Source organism: Coregonus lavaretus, assembly GCF_964263955.1.
Source record: "Coregonus lavaretus genome assembly, chromosome: 30".
NCBI lineage: Eukaryota > Metazoa > Chordata > Actinopteri > Salmoniformes > Salmonidae > Coregonus > Coregonus lavaretus.
Window position 1 is genome coordinate 12,252,726 of NC_140017.1, and position 17,470 is coordinate 12,270,195.

The 17,470-nt window shown below is 41.5% G+C and overlaps 3 protein-coding genes across 3 annotated transcripts; 2 read left to right on the forward strand and 1 right to left on the reverse strand.

The window, feature by feature from the left end:
- The first annotated feature begins 2,824 nt into the window (after positions 1-2,824).
- LOC311105868 (TLC domain-containing protein 3A-like) lies at positions 2,825-6,122 on the forward strand. Its single transcript, XM_084148088.1, has 5 exons — positions 2,825-3,119; positions 3,765-3,848; positions 4,686-4,902; positions 5,084-5,182; positions 5,314-6,122. The coding sequence occupies exons 1-5, from the start codon at positions 3,001-3,003 to the stop codon at positions 5,611-5,613; spliced, it is 819 nt and encodes a 272-aa protein (XP_084004214.1). The 5' UTR covers positions 2,825-3,000; the 3' UTR covers positions 5,614-6,122.
- Positions 6,123-6,195: 73 nt separating this feature from the next.
- LOC311105869 (gem-associated protein 4-like) lies at positions 6,196-9,678 on the reverse strand. Its single transcript, XM_084148089.1, has 2 exons — positions 9,587-9,678; positions 6,196-6,901 (listed from the first exon to the last, which is right to left on the reverse strand). The coding sequence occupies exon 2, from the start codon at positions 6,808-6,810 to the stop codon at positions 6,451-6,453; it is 360 nt and encodes a 119-aa protein (XP_084004215.1). The 5' UTR covers positions 6,811-6,901; positions 9,587-9,678; the 3' UTR covers positions 6,196-6,450.
- A 62-nt stretch (positions 9,679-9,740) lies between these two features.
- On the forward strand, positions 9,741-16,318 carry LOC311105514 (tapasin-like). Its single transcript, XM_084147688.1, has 8 exons — positions 9,741-10,076; positions 10,263-10,448; positions 10,564-10,842; positions 12,884-13,213; positions 13,495-13,830; positions 14,738-14,836; positions 14,987-15,003; positions 15,730-16,318. The coding sequence occupies exons 1-8, from the start codon at positions 10,031-10,033 to the stop codon at positions 15,742-15,744; spliced, it is 1,308 nt and encodes a 435-aa protein (XP_084003814.1). The 5' UTR covers positions 9,741-10,030; the 3' UTR covers positions 15,745-16,318.
- Positions 16,319-17,470: the final 1,152 nt, after the last annotated feature.

Genomic DNA, 17,470 nt, shown 5'->3' on the forward strand with positions numbered 1-17,470 from the left:
ATTACTTTGTGGTTACTAGCTACAGGTATTAGCAACTTAGCTAGCAACATACCTTGAATGGTTGGAGCTTTCCCGTCTATGGCGGAAAGACGGTGGGAGCAGAACCCGGTTTCAACCGGTCCCTTTTGTAGTCAGTGGCCACAAAGTGATCACTGGACACGGTCAACATCCAGCAGGTGAATGACTTCAGGCGTCGTATCGACACCATAAGCACAATGCTCCATCGCGGTCAGTAAAAGAGTGGAAATGTTTAGTGTATTTGTATCTCAATGCACTTTTGGCCAACTTCACTCAGCTTCTTGACTACTAACGTTATTCGACTTACTTTACTTCAGCCTCGCTAGCTACCATCTCTGTTTACTTCATTTCGTTCTGATTTCCTTCCTTGAAGAACAATAGTAAGACGCTCATTCGTCCCGCCTAATGTAATTATCCATTTTAGAACCACGAAGAAGAGTATCTACCGGGTTACATACTATATGGAAGATCTTTCCGGTCTTTGTTTTTAATACTTTTTACATTAAACACCACATTTATTTGGCAATTCAATGCCTCGACACCAAACGTTGTTTATGTAACAATAAATACACCGTTTTTAATACATTTTTAGGTAATTTCGGGAAATTCTGCATTTTTATATAAAAATACAGAAATCGAAATACTCAAACAATGGACCTAAAAACGGTCTGGGGTACTGCCAAACAGCCAAGTAAGTGTTGTAAAGGTCCCAAAGTATTTTTGAGTGAAGTTCCCCTTTAACTAAGTAAGGTTACTTGTTGGTGGCCCTTATAACTAGCTGGAGCAATAGGCTTTTACTTTCAAAACAGCTAGCACACATCCTGTTGCAGCCCCTCCTCTCAACGCCGGCATCGTCTCTGTTCATTCGTTCAATGATGTGGTCGACATTAAAAAATAAATAATCATGCAGTCGAAATTATTATCCGTTTTAGCTGTTTAAATTCGGACCAAATGTTTAGTTTGAGGGGAACTGTGTTATAAATATCCAGCAGCACTTCGTACTCCGCCTATTCCATTGCCCCCAATGCAAATCGCTATATATGAAATACATATTGGGTTATAGAGAAAACACGTATTTGTGCTGAGGTAAAAGTGTGGTTGGAAGTAGGGTCTGTAGAATCTATATCTGGTGTCATTTCATGTGAACTACTTTTGACTAGGGCCCATGGGGAGGAGAATAATTATTTGGTTTGACCTTACTCTAAAACGTTATTTGGCCTTTTTTTTGATGCCCCTACTGTACCCCTCCCGTTGCTGTTTAGCTAGTGGTGGCTAAAGTTAGCTGGAGTTTGTAGTAGCTGTTTGAATAATAACAGGTTTTATCCAGGCTTCTGGTAAAAATCTATGAATTTGACATTCCTAACATCACACACTCACAACAACACCCTGTAAGACTGTCAGTCTGGTCCAGCCAGCATTGAACGTTGCAATGGAACGGGAATGTCTGTCATTCTAATTCTACAACGTCTCCATTCTATTATTCTACAGGAGAGGTGATGGAGCACTAGCTAAAGCCTGAAGGTCTGGAGGGGAGATAGAGAAGATAGGATGATAGGAGAGGAGTTTCTGTATTTCTGGAAGAACAAGACAATGGAATGGATGGAGTCTAAAGGCTGCCCCTTGATAGCCTGACCAGTCTACTATCTGGTCCGTCTTCTCTAGTCTTTAATGACAGGCTCTAGTGGCCTAACCTCGGACCTCTTCTAGTGTAGGGTTTCTTGTGTAAAAGGTTACTATAATGGTGGAATTTTCGTAGTGCAAATTAATTGTCAAAGCGCAAATATTGGGCTTTGACATGCACTGCATCTTAGTACTTGAGGCGTCACTACAGATCCCCTGGTTCGATTCCAGGCTGTATCACAACCGGACGTGATTGGGAGTCCCATAGGGCGGCGCACAACTGGCCCAGCGTCGTCCGGGTTTGGCTGTCATTGTAAATAAGAATTTGTTCTTAACTGACTTGCCTAGTTAAATAAAGGTAAAATAAATACTGTTAACCTCATAATAGTCTGGCCGTAAGGCTCTGGTCTAACGTAGTGCAGGGAACAGTGCCATTTGGGAGGCAGCTATGAATTCCTTAAGGTGTCTTGTGTAAGATGGTCCTTTATGTACAGGTATACAAACTGTTGTTTTAACACTCCGTATTCCTTAGTCTCCTGTGAAAATGACATCCAGATATAGATTCTACAGACCTTACTGAGTACTTCCAATCCCACTTTAACCTCGGCACAAATAATTGTTTAAAAAAAATCTTTAATCAAATGTTTTCCATATACTGTGTATTGCACATGTCAAACTCATTCCAAGGAGGGCCCAGTGTCTGCGGGTTTTCGCTCCTCCCTTGTACTTGATTGATGAATTAAGGTCACTGATTAGTAAGGAACTCCCCTCACCTGGTTGTTTAGCTCTTAATTGAATGGAAAGACTAATAACCAGCAGACAATAGGCCCTCCATGGAATGAGTTTAACACCCCTGGTGTATTGCATTGGGGGCAATGGAATAGGTGGAGTACGAAATATTTAGACCACATTCCCCATAAAGAGACCCTACTTATAAGTACTTCCAACCCCGCTTTTATTTCTGCACAACAACAACAAAAAACATTATTGTAAACCAGTCTCAACATAATTTTTTACAAATTAGTTATTTTAAATACCATATTTTATTGTTTTCATAAATATTTCTCAATGTTTTCATATAGTCCTTGTTGCATTTGCACAATACAAATGGTCATTGATTAATTGTAATACGTTTTTGAAATCGACATTGCAATGTTTTGAAATGTGGGCTTTTATTTTGAAGGTTTCCTCATTGAAAAAACAGGAAAGTCTCCGCACACTTCCAGTCAAATGCAACATTATTTTAATAGTAGTTGAGCTCAGCTACAATTAATCTGCATATGCAGTGTGAATACCCGCAAGTACGGTTCTCTTCCTGCTTCCTCGTATTTCGACGGTACAGCTGGTTAATGCGAGTGTATCATGTTTATGTTCGGTTGTGGTACTGTATTTTTCCCAGGACTGTTCTTCATATCCAGGAAACTGCTTAAATCAGCTTTCAAAAGTTGGAATGATGCAGATGTGTTTGCGGTCAGCGAAAGGTAGGCTTTATTGCATTAATATTTCCTATGCATAACCTAGCTAGTTCTTGTCCTTGAATTACTTAACTAGTAACTGAGAAAAGGTATTTCAGTGAGCAGATTTCTAGTTTTATCAAAACAACTCCGGAGATCAATCTATCAGAACTGAACCACAACCTGGATTTACAGGAGACATTTAATATGCCGATTCTCCTTTAAACCCAGGAGCCATTCAACATGCAATTCACCAGCCTTTCAAGCTTAATCATGTCAAAATACGTTCGGTACTTACCAAAGAATGCAGTTTCAGTGAATAACTATCGTCATTAGAGCCTTCACGGCCGATGGACTTCGAAAAAAAGGTCTAAATAAAGTTATATGCAACCGGAAAAATGCCTGAAAATAATATTATTTTTGACCAAGTGTGCATGGGCCAAATACCTCTTCGTTACCTCGTGCAATATTAGTAATGGAATTAAAATGCACGAAATAAAGCGGATCTAGAGATATACTATAACGTACCTTATTATCTACTTAACCCTTTAACTGGCACACCAATAAATACATAACAATTTGTTTGATATTTTAAATTCATTTTAGAACTAATGAAAAACCAATTGTGTGCACTTTCATATCCTCATCTCATATATTCCATCTCATCACAAGGTTGCTGTCCTCTGTCCATGCCACTCTGGCTACCATTGTTGGCTTCATAATTGCGACTGCCTCCAGTGATGTGATGTCTGACAGGTAAGAATTCCTATTTAAATGATTGTCATTAACCAGCAATCATCACGTGCAGTGATTGAGTAATTTACTCCCCTCTCCTCTGAGTGGGAATTTACCCAGTGATACTTTGTTTGCTGGCTGAGTGCACTACCACCAGTGCCATAAAAACGAGCTTTTGGGGCAGAGGCAGTAGTACACTGATAGATACAGGACTGACATGTACAAGAGCCTATCACCAGAGTTTTCTCTAGAGGTTAAACTTAGTACAAGCTTTTAAGGTCATGAACAGTCAATTTGACTGTAGGGTCTCAGCAAATATAATTAAAAGTTTATCCTATTTATCTATGGCAAAGATACTTATGTTTCCCCTTTCATCTGTGTCTGGGGTTAGCTAGTTACTGGCTAGCTAGGGCGAGCTCATGAATATAAGTTTCCTGCCCAGCCGGTCTTTTCAAACTTCCTGATAGTTAGCCATGAGAGGAAAAATGACTAATGAAATTTTTAGCATTTCTATCCAAAACAAATATTATGGGTGATTTATTTTAGTCACTCAAAATATTATTTTACATGGGAATCAGAATAACTGTTCGGGACCTTTTTAAATAAATGTAAAAATCCAGGTCATGTGACATGATTGACCAAAACACAGGGCCATATTGATATTATTTAGCTCAAGTTGAATTGGGTTGAGGAAGAGGATGCAGTGTTAAAAAAGATATATATATATACTGTATATAAGGATGAGGCCAAATTTCTATTTGTTTCACTGGTTAAATTGTCAGTTTTAACTCGCACACATCCAGTGTAATTGCTTACTTTAGTCATGATTCTAATGTACCGGTATGTCACCTTCTTTAGGCACAGACTGACCAATGAATTTGTGTGGTTTGGCGCTCCTTACATGGCCTTTGATATCTACGCTATGTATCTGAGTAACTACCACAGTGAAAAGGTCAAAGGGCACGAGGCGTACAGGAAGCACTCCCTCCTTACCATCAAGCTGTTCCTCCTCCGGCATCCCCTGCTGGTGGTCCATCACATGGTCCTCCTCACGGTCTTCATGCCCATCACTCTGGTGAGGAAGGAACACAAACACTACTGGACAGTAACGTTAGGTCTGACGTGTTACATCGGCTGTTGAAATTTGTGACTATAGTCCAGTTTCTGTTATTGAGAATCTGCCGTGTCCTCCTCAAGCTGGGCTGTGCTCAATGAGTTAGTGTTTAATATTCATAGTGCTGAGTTTTTTTTCTCAGTTCCTCAGGACAGGTCTAGGTGGAGACTTCTTCATTGGCTGTTTCTTTATGGCAGAATTCAGCACTCCCTTTGTCTCATTAGGAAAGGTTCTGATCCAGGTAAGGCCACATCCAGATTAATAAACCCCTTTGTTTTTTAGTTGTGCTTTAGGAAGTCTGTTGAGCATAGTATGAATTGTACTATAACTCGCTGTACAATCAGTAAACATTCCCAATGTTTTCCTCTCTAGTTGGGACTAGAGGACTCATGGCTTCACAGAGTCAATGGTGTGATGGTTCTGCTGAGTTTCTTCACCTGCCGTATCCTGCTCTTCCCCTACATGTATTGGGTGTATGGTCAGCAGTACACCATCCCCTTCCACAAAGTGCCTTTCCATCTACAGCTCCACTGCAACTTAGCCAACCTAACCATACTGGCACCTCAGATCTACTGGTTTGTGCTGCTGTGTCGCAAGGCCTATCGCCTCTACCTGCGTCAGACTAGGTCAAAGGGTCAACCTGCTCACAAAGATGGCTCAAAAACAGATTAGAGATGCCATCTAATTCTGTGGTTAGCAACATGTAATGTCAATTATGCTTGCTTTGATGCTTGTCTTCCATGTCATGAGTTATTTCAATCCTTGCCTCTGAAGGAACGGTTTGTGTGGAATTTAGGACCTGCAACTGCCTATGAATACAAAACGACTGGTATTTATAAAAATTCTCAGGGGTCAGACATACTGTGTTATAATGTCTGTTCTATTACTATGTAGCTTGTGCAGGAAATATTTCGTGATTTTGAATTATTCTTTCTACCTGAAAGAGTTTGACACTGGCTAATCAGGATAACTTTATCCCCAAATTATTTTTCATAGTTAACTAAAATATTTAAATATGTTGCACTAGAAAATACAGATTTGACATAGACAAATGAAATAGAGGTGAAGCACTGAAAGACCAAGCTTTTTGGTCAAGTTGTAACCCTTTCTTGTGTTCTAGTGTGGATGATCAAAGTTTGTTTCAATATGTAAGTTTTGATTTAATAAACCATTGAAAGACATGCAATTTGTCAGTTTCATTCAAAATGTATTTTATTTTAACACAAGGTCAGAACACTTATTTGAGGCTGGGAACAATAAACCTTCATTCAAGTGCTGTCTTAAAGTACATCAACCTGAAGATGACAGCTGAGCAATTTTCTGATGCAACACAGCCTTCATCTCGGCGCTCTCCAGGTTGTCTGTGATTGTGGTGAAGAAGTGGCGAGTGTTCTCGGTCTCCAGGTGGGAGCTGCTGCTGGGGTGGGCGGCCAACACTGCCACGTAGTGGGTCAGGATCTCCAGGGCACACAGGAACAGGGACTCGCACTGCCCGCTGGGCATCATCACCTAAACGTGCTGCACATGGCAGAAGAGCTGGCTCAGTACAAACAGCACCTCCTGGCTGGCGGTGTTGGTAGCTGTCCTCTCTTTGGGTGAAGTGGAAGTGTTGGAGGAAGACTGTGACAGCTTTCCCCTCAGGGACTCTATGACCTCCCTCATGGCGCTGACGTACAGCCGCCCCACGTGGGCCCAGCCCTGTCCAGGCAGCCAGTCTTTGCAGCTGGAGTCACAGAGCAGCTGGAGGTCATGCAGCATGGACAGACGCAGCTCGCAGGAGAATGCCCACAGGTCCAGCAGGGGGAGAAAGTCCACATACTCCAGAAAGTAAGGCACGTGGAGCCAGCCTGAGCGGAGCAGCTCTTGCATGGCTCTCAGCAGCGTGCCCCAGGGTAGGGTCTGTGACACGGCCACCAGCAGACTTGCGCTTGAGCCTTTTACTTTAGGTTTGGTCAACCAGCTTCAAACAGAAGTAAAAACTATAAAAAACATATTTCACAGCAATTTAGTACAATGATTCCCTAAACTATCCAGTGCTTGTTTTCTGAAATTGAGCGAACAGTGCAGAATTTAAGCAACCAGGAAATGACAGAGCGATTTCTACATTGGCCACTTGACCCGATTTCCACTAGATAACACAGCCAAAGTCAAAACAGCTTTCCCATGTTGACATGGCAACATCAGATACTGCTCTGGCAGAATAAATCAATACACGAATATCATAGCCAATCACAACAGTGGAGGGTAAGTAATACTGTGAAACACACCATCATTCCACTATTACTGCAGATATATTATGGATATTTCTGAAATTACAATGCAAAAATTCTTAATAAACATGTGTGGCACCTTTTAAATGGTCACCTCTATTCTATTATCTATATTTCTATGATTTCAATAGGTTTCCTATGGATGATTAACAGTATAATTTAAAACAACTGATATTCCCATTCAAGTCAACATTCTCTTATGTGTGGACCTCCAACCACCTTTGTGGTACCATTTGAAAGTTGACATTTCAACGTATTAGTACATTATCAGCCAAAACATGACAACCACCCTGTATTCAAGAGCATGTTGTGTCAACCTACGGCAGTCACAAGACTACCTCAGATGATGTAAAATAGGGTGTAAGGTACAACATGTGAATATGACAGTTATTATTATACATTTTTAAAAAGTAATTATAAAATAGTTTGACAACCCTGTTTTGTAAACTTTTAAGTGATATCAATGTCAACCGTTTATTTAAAAACAAATTGTGATGAAGACATTCGGAAAGTATTCAGACCCCTTGACTTTTTCCACATTTTCTTACGTTACAGCCTTATTCTAAAATTGATAAAATAGTTTTTTCCATCAATCTACACACAACCCCATGATGACAAAGCGAAAACAGGTTTTTAGAAATGTTTGCAAATGTATTAAAAGTAAAAAAACAGATACCTTATTTACATAAGTATTCAAACCCTATGCTATGAGACTCGAAATTGAGCTCAGGTGATTCCTGTTTCCATTGATCATCCTTGGAAATGATTTGGAAAGGCACACCTGTCTATATAAGGTCCCACAGTTGACAGTGCATGTAAGAGCAAAAACCAAGCCATGAGGTCGAAGAAATTGTCCGTAGAGCTCCGAGACAGGATTGTGTCGAGGCACAGATCTGGGGAAGGGTACCAAACATTGAATGTCCCCAAGAACACAGTGACCTCCATCATTCTTAAATGGAAGAAGTTAGGAACCACCAAGACTCTTCCTAGATTGGCTGCCTGGCCAAACTGAGCAATCAAGGGAGAAGGGCCTTGGTCAGGAGGTGACCAAGAACCTGATGGTCAGAAACTTCCAGAAGGACAACCATCTCTGCAGCACTCCACCAATCAGGCCTTTATGGTAGTGGCCAGACGGAAACCACTCCTCAGTAAAAGGCACGACAGGCCGCTTGGAGTTTGCCAAAAGGCACCTAAAGGACTCTGACCATGAGAAACAAGATTCTCTGGTCTGATGAAACCAAGATTGAACTCTTTGGCCTGAATGCCAAGCGTCACGTCTGGAGGAAACCTGGTACTATCCCTACAGTGAAGCATGGTGGTGGCAGCATCATGCTGTGGGGATGTTTTTCAGCGGCAGGGACTGGGAAACTAGGATCGAGGGAAAGATGAATGGAGCAAAGTACAGAGAGATCCTTGATGAAACCCTGATCCAGAGTGCTCAGGACCTCAGACTGGGGCAAAGGTTCACCTTCCAACAGGACAGGGACCCTAAGCATACAGCCAAGACAACGCAGGAGTGACTTCGGGACAAGTCTCTGAATGTCCTTGAGTGGCCCAGCCAGAGCCCGGACTTGAACCTGATCGAACATCTCTGGAGAGACCTGAAAATAGCTGTGCAGCGACGCTCCCCATCCAACCTGAAAGAGATTGAGAGGATCTGCAGAGAAGAATGGGAGAAACTCCCAAAATACAGGTGTGCCAAGCTTGTAGCGTCATACCCAAGAAGTCTCGAGGCTGTAAACACTGCCAAAGGTGCTTCAACAAAGTACTGAGTAAAGGGTCTAAATACTTATGTAAATGTGATATAAGTTTTTTATTTGTAATACATTTGCAAAAAAATTTAGAAGCCTGTTTTTGCTTTGTCATTATGGGGTAGTGTGTGTAGATTGAGGGGGATTAAACAAATTAATAATAATAATAATTCCATTTTAGAATAAGGTTCTAATATTTTGCCATTCAGGTCCAAAAAGTCACTTTCTGAGCACTTATACAATGGGCAAATATGTATTAAAGGTTAAGTTCAAATCAAAAGTAGTGTTGTCAAAAAGTGATTCAATTCAAATGGTTTTACCCCAACACATAGCAACACATTTCACTACAGGTACTACTGACAGTAAATAATGTGTATTCACAGCTAGTTCTGCAAATACATACAGCTAACATGTTATAGCTATAAACAAAGAAAATGCATTCAGCTCAAATCTCATAGCTATCTTGAGTCATCATTGTGTTTGGGTGAGGCGCAGTTTAGCCTTCAAATGTCCTTTCTTTCATCCACTCTGGACGCAATTGCACGTATACATTTTTGTTCAATTAATTATCCTACTAATTTTAATAAAAAGACAAGTAAGTTAATACTTTAACTAGATACTTACTTGCAAAGGCGATATTACAAGAAACCAATCAAAGAAACGTGTAGACTTTTTTCCCCGATAATTCAAAACAACTCGTTGTCCGCATCAACGTCACGTGGGATGGATTTTTTTTTTTGAAGAGCGGCAAAATGTATTTTCATGACTTTACAGCGACACTCATGGTATGGATGTATAGGGGGGGATTGTTTAGTTGCAGTAGCATGTTTTGGTTTTAATATTGTTTTGTCTCGTAGTTTTTAACACTTTCCTCCTAATTCACATATTATCTGATATTAATTTACTATTACAAGCCATTGTAAAAATTGAACGTTAACATGTCTTACAGACAGCTGCACGAGCAGGTTCTATATTTTTTCACTTGCTTCAAGTTGCGTAAATGAAAGTGAAAGTTCTTGGAGTCCGAATGGCACAGGGAAAGATAGCTCCAGAAGACAGTTTTGTAACATGAGTTTAAACGTCAATATTGTTCTCTGTTTATTTATCTGTGCAGGTAGGCTACTTTATGACCTATTTTTGCGAGTATATCTCTTTCAGCTGATGGTTTCACGCATGCTGTGCTCATTCAGAGTTCTTATGAATGGATTATTTGTTAGCCTATAATTATGATTGATTTTTAAAGGTGAAGTTAAATTTAAACTCTCATTGTGATTATTCTACTTATTCATCGATTTGACAGAGGTGCCAGGAATCCAGTCTTTCGAACAGGTGCCTTGGCTGCCCTGTCAGCTGGTGGATGAACGTGTCAAGTTCAATGATGAGGGACATGCTGAAACCCAGTACCAACACAGAGACGCTGGGCTGCAGTTTGGTCATCCAGGGGACAGTGCTTTGAACCCAAATACCATCACCTTCCTTGTAACAGGTGAATAAGAGAAACAGCAAAACAAATGTCAGATTTGGTTATGTGTTCTACAGTGATGGTTAATGTTTGGTGTTTCAACACTGAGAGGTGCTCTTCAAACCGTGTGTGTGTTCAGGCTCTAAGGTGGACATGAGGAAGTACATTGAAGGGGCAGTAGTGGAGCACCAGCTGCAGTGTGAGATCCGCAGGTACAGCACGGAGGGCATCCATATGCGTTGGCCAGGTTTAGGAGCCCAGGAGCACGACATCTGGTTCACTTGCACCTTACGGCACACCGACGGCCTTTTTGTCATCACCAGCTTCCTCAGACACACCCCTGCCACGCCCACACCTGGCCAGGCAGACTACCGCAACTGGGCCGCCATCGCAGACAGAGAGACGCTAACCACATCAAGTAATGGAGACTTTTCATTCTGTCTATTTTTATGCAGTAGATCACGTCAAACTCATTCCACGGAGGGCCGAGTGTCTGCGAGAGTATGCTTGATGATGAATTGATTAGTTGAATCAACTGTGTTAGTGCTAGGGCAAACATGTACACCCCTTGGGAAGCACAGCTCTAGTCTGTGACAATGTCAGTGTTTCCTTTTATACCCTTGTTTATTTACTTTAGGTAGTTATCTTGTTATGATCTACAGTGAGGGAAAAAAGTATTTGATCCCCTGCTGATTTTGTACGTTTGCCCACTGACAAAGACATGATCAGTCTATAATTTTAATGGTAGTTTTATTTGAACAGTGAGAGACAGAATAACAACAACAAAATCCAGAAAAACGCATGTCAAAAATGTTATAAATTGATTTGCATTTTAATGAGGGAAATAAGTATTTGACCCCCTCTCAATCAGAAAGATTTCTGGCTCCCAGGTGTCTTTTATACAGGTAACGAGCTGAGATTAGGAGCACACTCTTAAAGGGAGTGCTCCTAATCTCAGCTTGTTACCTGTATAAAAGACACCTGTCCACAGAAGCAATCAATCAATCCGATTCAAAACTCTCCACCATGGCCAAGACCAAAGAGCTCTCCAAGGATATCAGGGACAAGATTGTAGACCTACACAAGGCTGGAATGGGCTACAAGACCATCGCCAAGCAGCTTGGTGAGAAGGTGACAACAGTTTGTGCGATTATTCGCAAATGGAAGAAACACAAAATAACTGTCAATCTCCCTCGGCCTGGGGCTCCATGCAAGATCTCACCTCGTGGAGTTGCAATGATCATGAGAACGGTGAGGAATCAGCCCAGAACTACACGTGAGGATCTTGTCAATGATCTCAAGGCAGCTGGGACCATAGTCACCAACAAAACAATTGGTAACACACTACGCCGTGAAGGACTGATATCCTGCAGCGCCCGCAAGGTCCCCCTGCTCAAGAAAGCACATATACATGCCCGTCTGAAGTTTGCCAATGAACATCTGAATGATTCAGAGGAGAACTGGGTGAAAGTGTTGTGGTTAGATGAGACCAAAATGGAGCATCAACTCAACTCGCCGTGTTTGGAGGAGGTGGAATGCTGCCTATGACCCCAAGAACACCATCCCCACCGTCAAACATGGAGGTGGAAACATTATGCTTTGGGGGTGTTTTTCTGCTAAGGGGACAGGACAACTTCACCGCATCAAAGGGACGATGGACGGGGCCGTCAAATCTTGGGTGAGAACCTCCTTCCCTCAGCCAGGGCATTGAAAATGGGTCGTGGATGGGTATTCCAGCATGACAATGACCCAAAACACACGGCCAAGGCAACAAAGGAGTGGCTCAAGAAGAAGCACATTAAGGTCCTGGAGTGGCCTAGCCAGTCTCAAAACCTTAATCCCATAGAAAATCTGTGGAGGGAGCTGAAGGTTCGAGTTGCCAAACGTCAGCCTCAAAACCTTAATGACTTGGAGAAGATCTGCAAAGAGGAGTGGGACAAAATCCCTCCTGAGATGTGTGCAAACCTGGTGGCCAACTACAAGAAACGTCTGACCTCTGTGATTGTCAACAAGGGTTTTGCCACCAAGTACTAAGTCATGTTTTGCAGAGGGGTCAAATACTTATTTCCCTCATTAAAATGCAAATCAATTTATAACATTTTTGACATGCGTTTTTCTGGATTTCTTTGTTGTTATTCTGTCTCTCACTGTTCAAATAAACCTACCATTAAAATTATAGACTGATCATTTCTTTGTCAGTGGGCAAACGTACAAAATCAGCAGGGGATCAAATACTTTTTTCCCTCACTGTATGTGTGAGTTCAATGTTCATGTAAATTGTCAAATACTTCTCTCTCCTGAAAGTCTGAGTCACATATACTGTACAGTATGTGTATGTCACACACATCAGAATAAGACCCTAGCTATAACCTCCCTTTTTCTAAATTCCTCCCTCTCCCTCCTCTTCACCGTATGCCCCCCTTCCTGCCCTGCCTTGGCTGTGACCTTTGTCTGTATAGCTGTGATGGTAGTCCTCACCCGCTCTCCCACTGTGCGGGTGGGCCTACTGAAGCAACAGAGCCTCCACTGTCAGTTTGACGTGGACCACAAGGCAGCCGACCTGACAGTGGAATGGCGTTTTCAGCGACACAGCGAACACACCACGCTCTTCAGCCACTCCAGCCGCTCGGGCCAGACGCAGGGGGGCGGGGTGGCACTTAAGGGCATCGGTAGGGGCGACGCATCCCTGATGCTCCCCCTCACCAAGCAGAGCAGCGAGGGGACGTATGTCTGCTTTGTCTCAGTGGCTCCGCTGTTTGGTAGACATGACATCGCTCTGCACATCTTGGGTAAGGTGGAGGGGTTAGGGGTCACGGAACTTGAGGCAGATACATTTAATTTTTGAAGCTTTGCTCTATTGTTGAATATTGAAAGGATAAACAAATGACTATTATTATTACCTGATACACATATACACATTTATGAATATGTACATCTCTATGACATGATAACCATAATAATATAACCATAATAACCAATTAAAGGTGTCATGGACTGCCATTTTGATCACCTAGTATATACCACCAACATCCTCATTGTAATGCCAGTCATTTCTGACATCGTCCCTCAGAGCCTCCTCGTGTGTCCTTGAACGTAGACTCTACCATCTCCCTGGTGGACAGGGGGGAGCAGAAGGTGGTGTGTGAGGCGGAGGGCTACTACCCCCTGGATGTGGAGATAGAGTGGTTCAGGGAGCCCAGTGGTGGAGGTGGAGGCCTCCTACCAGAGAAACTGGACACTGTCCTGTACTCCAGCCACCGCCACCACCGGGACGGGACCTACTCTCTGTCAGCCTTCTTCCTGATCCACGCTTCCCTGCATGACTCAGGCTCCAAGTACTTCTGCAGGGTGTCTCACAGCTCCCTGCGCATGCCCATCCGCAAGAGCTTCACCCTCATCGTCACAGGTTAGGTGGTTTAGGAACTTACCATGAAGTTTTAAAGTAAAGGTAGTTTTCTCAGGCACGGTTGAGTACCTTAATACCCTTGAATGAAAACCAATTTGATTACGTACAATGATACAGTATGCGTTCATACACATTTCTGCAGATTTACAGAAGCATATTTTATACATTTTATAAACACTGAGTATACCAAACATTAGGAACACCTTGCTAATGGTCGACCCCCACCCCCCTTTCCCACAGTTGTGTCAAGTTGCCTGGATGTCCTTTGGGTGGTCGACCATTCTTGATACATACAGGAAACTGTTGAGCGTGAAAAACCCAGCAGCGTTGCAGTTCTTGACCATACCACATTCAAAGCCACTTAAATATTTTGTCTTGCCAATTCACCCTCTGAATGGCACACATACACAATCCATGTCTCAAGGCTTAAAAATACTTCTTTACATTTTAGTCATTTAGCAGACGCTCTTATCCAGAGCGACTTACAGTTAGTGAGTGCATACATGGGGAAACGAACCCACAACCCTGGCGTTGCAAGCGCCATGCTCTACCAACTGAGCTACAGGGGACTATTAACATGTCTCCTTCACTTCATCTACACTGATTTGAAGTGGATTTAACAAGTGACATCAATAAGTTATCATAGCTTTCACCTGGATTCACCTGGTCAGTCTGTCATGGAAAGAGCTCTTAATGTTTTGTATGCTCATTGTATATAGTCTACAGAGCATATTGATCCAAACACATACTAAACTGTATGCAGTACCAATTTATGGCCACTTGATGGCAGCCCCAGTATGTATGGCCACTTGATGGCAGCCCCAGTATGTACTGTAGTATGCTATGAAAGGAGAGTATACTACAAAAACTGCATTGACTGATACATTTTGTTGTTGTGTTTTATCAGAGTTTGGCAGTTGGAACTTTGTGCTGTGGTGGTTGATCTTTGGATTCATCCTGGTCATGGTGGCCACTTTGTGTGTGATGCTACCCCGCCTGAGCTCAGGTGAGCCTTTCTAGTTCACCAGAGACCCTGTCCTTTACCTTTAGTCATTGCCAGGTTAAGTTTGTTAATGAGCTCACCCAATTGGGATATTTCTCATTGTTGTTTGCTTGTTAGGACAACCTTTGAACTTTGAATGTTTTTCTTTCACAGCAAGAAAAGCAAACAAGGTGGGTACATCTTCATACATAACGTGTGTGTTTCACGTTTTATTAGTTGTATATACGGGATACGCATGGTATACATCATCCAACGAAATGCTTACTTGCAGATTCCTTCTCGACAATGCAACAACAATAATAAATAATAAAAGATAAGTATATGAACATAAAGTAAAAGGCAGTAGAATAGAATAACATTTTAGCATAAGTATAATACAGGAAGGCAAAATATATAGTCCAATATTTACACATGTACTGGAGAAGGGGGGATGGGGGCAGTGTATAAACTGAGCAGTATATTAAGAGTCTGGTAGCAGCAGTTGTGATGTGTGTGTAGCATGAATGTAGGGTTGTCACGATACCAGCATCGTGATACTCAAGAGGTATCATGGCAAGGAAATAAAACATGAAGCGGACTCAATTTCCTGTGGAAAACAGTCCTAATGTTGGAAACAAGCAGCCTTATGTTGTCACCCAGAATCACATGTTTATTTTCCAAGCTATAGCACACAATATTTTACATACAGTAGTTTTGTTTTTTTAAGGACTAAAGAGTTTAGTCTGCTTTGTGTTTTCCTTTTTGCCATGGAAAATCCGGTATCGTAGTATCGCGATACTGGTATCGTGACAACGCTACATGACTGTATACGTGTGGTTGTGCATGATTGAGTGAGTGTGTGTGAGAGAGAGACTTCCCTGATCGTTGTGTGTGTGTGTACTGTGTCTCCTGTTCAGAGAAAGCCCTACTGAGAGAACATACCAGAGTGGCCATCTTCTCTTCATCTCAGGACTTCTCTATCAGGTGGTTTATTTTCGGGGATGTGGGTATATTGTGTGTCCCTCAAGTAAATTGTTTCCCCTGATTCTCCCATTATAAAAGTACAGTAAATACAAATATAGAAAGGTTGATCATGTATTTGTAATTCATTAGGGAAAGAGAGACTATCCCACAAGGTCATAGTACTGCTCTATGATAATACCACTCTAAGATTGTGTAAGGTAGCTTAATTTTGCTATAAAAATACTTGACATGGAATAATGATTAATTTGATAAAAATGCATGATAATGTTTGATATGAAAAAGATGCATTAGGAAATTGATTTGTTTGAAATTGTTTAAAATTGCAAACCAAGGGCACGGATGATATGTGTGAATATACTTTTTTTTTCATTTGTATTTAATAATTGCTGTTGTGTTTACTGTTTTCGCTCTAGAGATTTCTACTAAGTTAGAGGGTCAGAGAGAGTGTGATGTCAAATTCAATCAAGCTTTATTTATACAGCACATTTAAGACATGGAATGCAACACAATGTGCTTCACAGGAAAAAACAAATAAAAACAATGAAAATAAAAACAGAAATATTTACTACACAACAAGCGTAAGAGGATAAAAACCAAAAGAAAAACAGAATAACTAAAAAGCACCCTAAGGAAAAGCAAAGCTAAAAAGTTGTGTTTTAAGATCTCTTTTAAATATGTCCACAGTTTTGGCCCCCCTCAGGTTCTCTGGCAGGCTATTCCAGAGGCTGGGGGCATAATAACTAAAGGCTGCCTCTCTATGTGTTTTGGTCCTAGGCTCTGAGGGACCTATTGGGTACATAACTTAAAAGCATGTCTGACATGTATTGATTGGGGTGCACAATCATGGATTGATTTAAAAACCAATAGAAAAATCTTAACATTAATTCTAAAACTCACAGGCAGCCAGTGCAGAGACCTTAAAACCGCTGTAATATGTGCTCTCCCTCTGGTCTTGGTCAGTACCAGTGCTGCAGAATTCTGTAGGTTTTGCAGTTGACCAATGGCTTTCTTGGGTAGACCAGACAGGAGAGCATTACAGTAGTCAAGCCTGCTTGTAATAAAAGGATGCGTCTCTATGTCTTAGCCTGAGAGAGAAACAGCCGCACCTTGGCAATGTTCCTCAGGTGGTAAAAAGCTATTTTGGTCACATTCCTAATATGTGATTCGAAATTGAGTTCAGAATCTAAAATTACAACTAGGTTTTTTACCTGGTGTTTTATCTTTATTGCCCGTGAATTAAAATGTGCGGCCAGATTCTCTCTCTGTGCTTTGGCTCCAACAATAAGTACCTCGGTCTTGTCTTGATTAAGCTGGAGGTTAGCTGAAGTTGTGAGCCATCCAAGTATTTAAATCACTAATAGTCTAATAATTTATCCGTGGAGCTAAAATCCTTTGGTGACACAGAAATGTAAAGTGAAAATCAATGCTGTGCTTTCTGATAATGCTGCCAAGAGGCTCTCTGTTTTGATGTGGCCTTTTTCAACCTTACTGGAGCTATAGCATCAATGGTTGTCCTTAATTTGCTATTACAGTTATCAACTAAATCATACAAGAGGAAGGCAGAATAGGTGATGGAGTATTGTTCCTACACTCAATTATATCTGTAGCAACTTCAGAGGTAAGACAGCGTTTCTTAATAATCCTTTCAGTATTACCCTGTGCTATGGTCAACAA

Coding starts and splice junctions, on each gene's coding strand:
- LOC311105868 (XM_084148088.1), top strand. CDS start 3,001: ATGTTTATGTTCGGTTGTGGTACTGTATTTTTCCCAGGACTGTTCTTC. Junction 3,849..4,685: donor AGTGATGTGATGTCTGACAG/GTAAGAATTCCT, acceptor CACCTTCTTTAG/GCACAGACTGACCAATGAAT. Junction 5,183..5,313: donor TAGGAAAGGTTCTGATCCAG/GTAAGGCCACAT, acceptor TTTCCTCTCTAG/TTGGGACTAGAGGACTCATG.
- LOC311105869 (XM_084148089.1), bottom strand. CDS start 6,810: ATGCAAGAGCTGCTCCGCTCAGGCTGGCTCCACGTGCCTTACTTTCTG.
- LOC311105514 (XM_084147688.1), top strand. CDS start 10,031: ATGAGTTTAAACGTCAATATTGTTCTCTGTTTATTTATCTGTGCAG. Junction 10,077..10,262: donor CTGTTTATTTATCTGTGCAG/GTAGGCTACTTT, acceptor TCGATTTGACAG/AGGTGCCAGGAATCCAGTCT. Junction 10,449..10,563: donor CATCACCTTCCTTGTAACAG/GTGAATAAGAGA, acceptor GTGTGTGTTCAG/GCTCTAAGGTGGACATGAGG.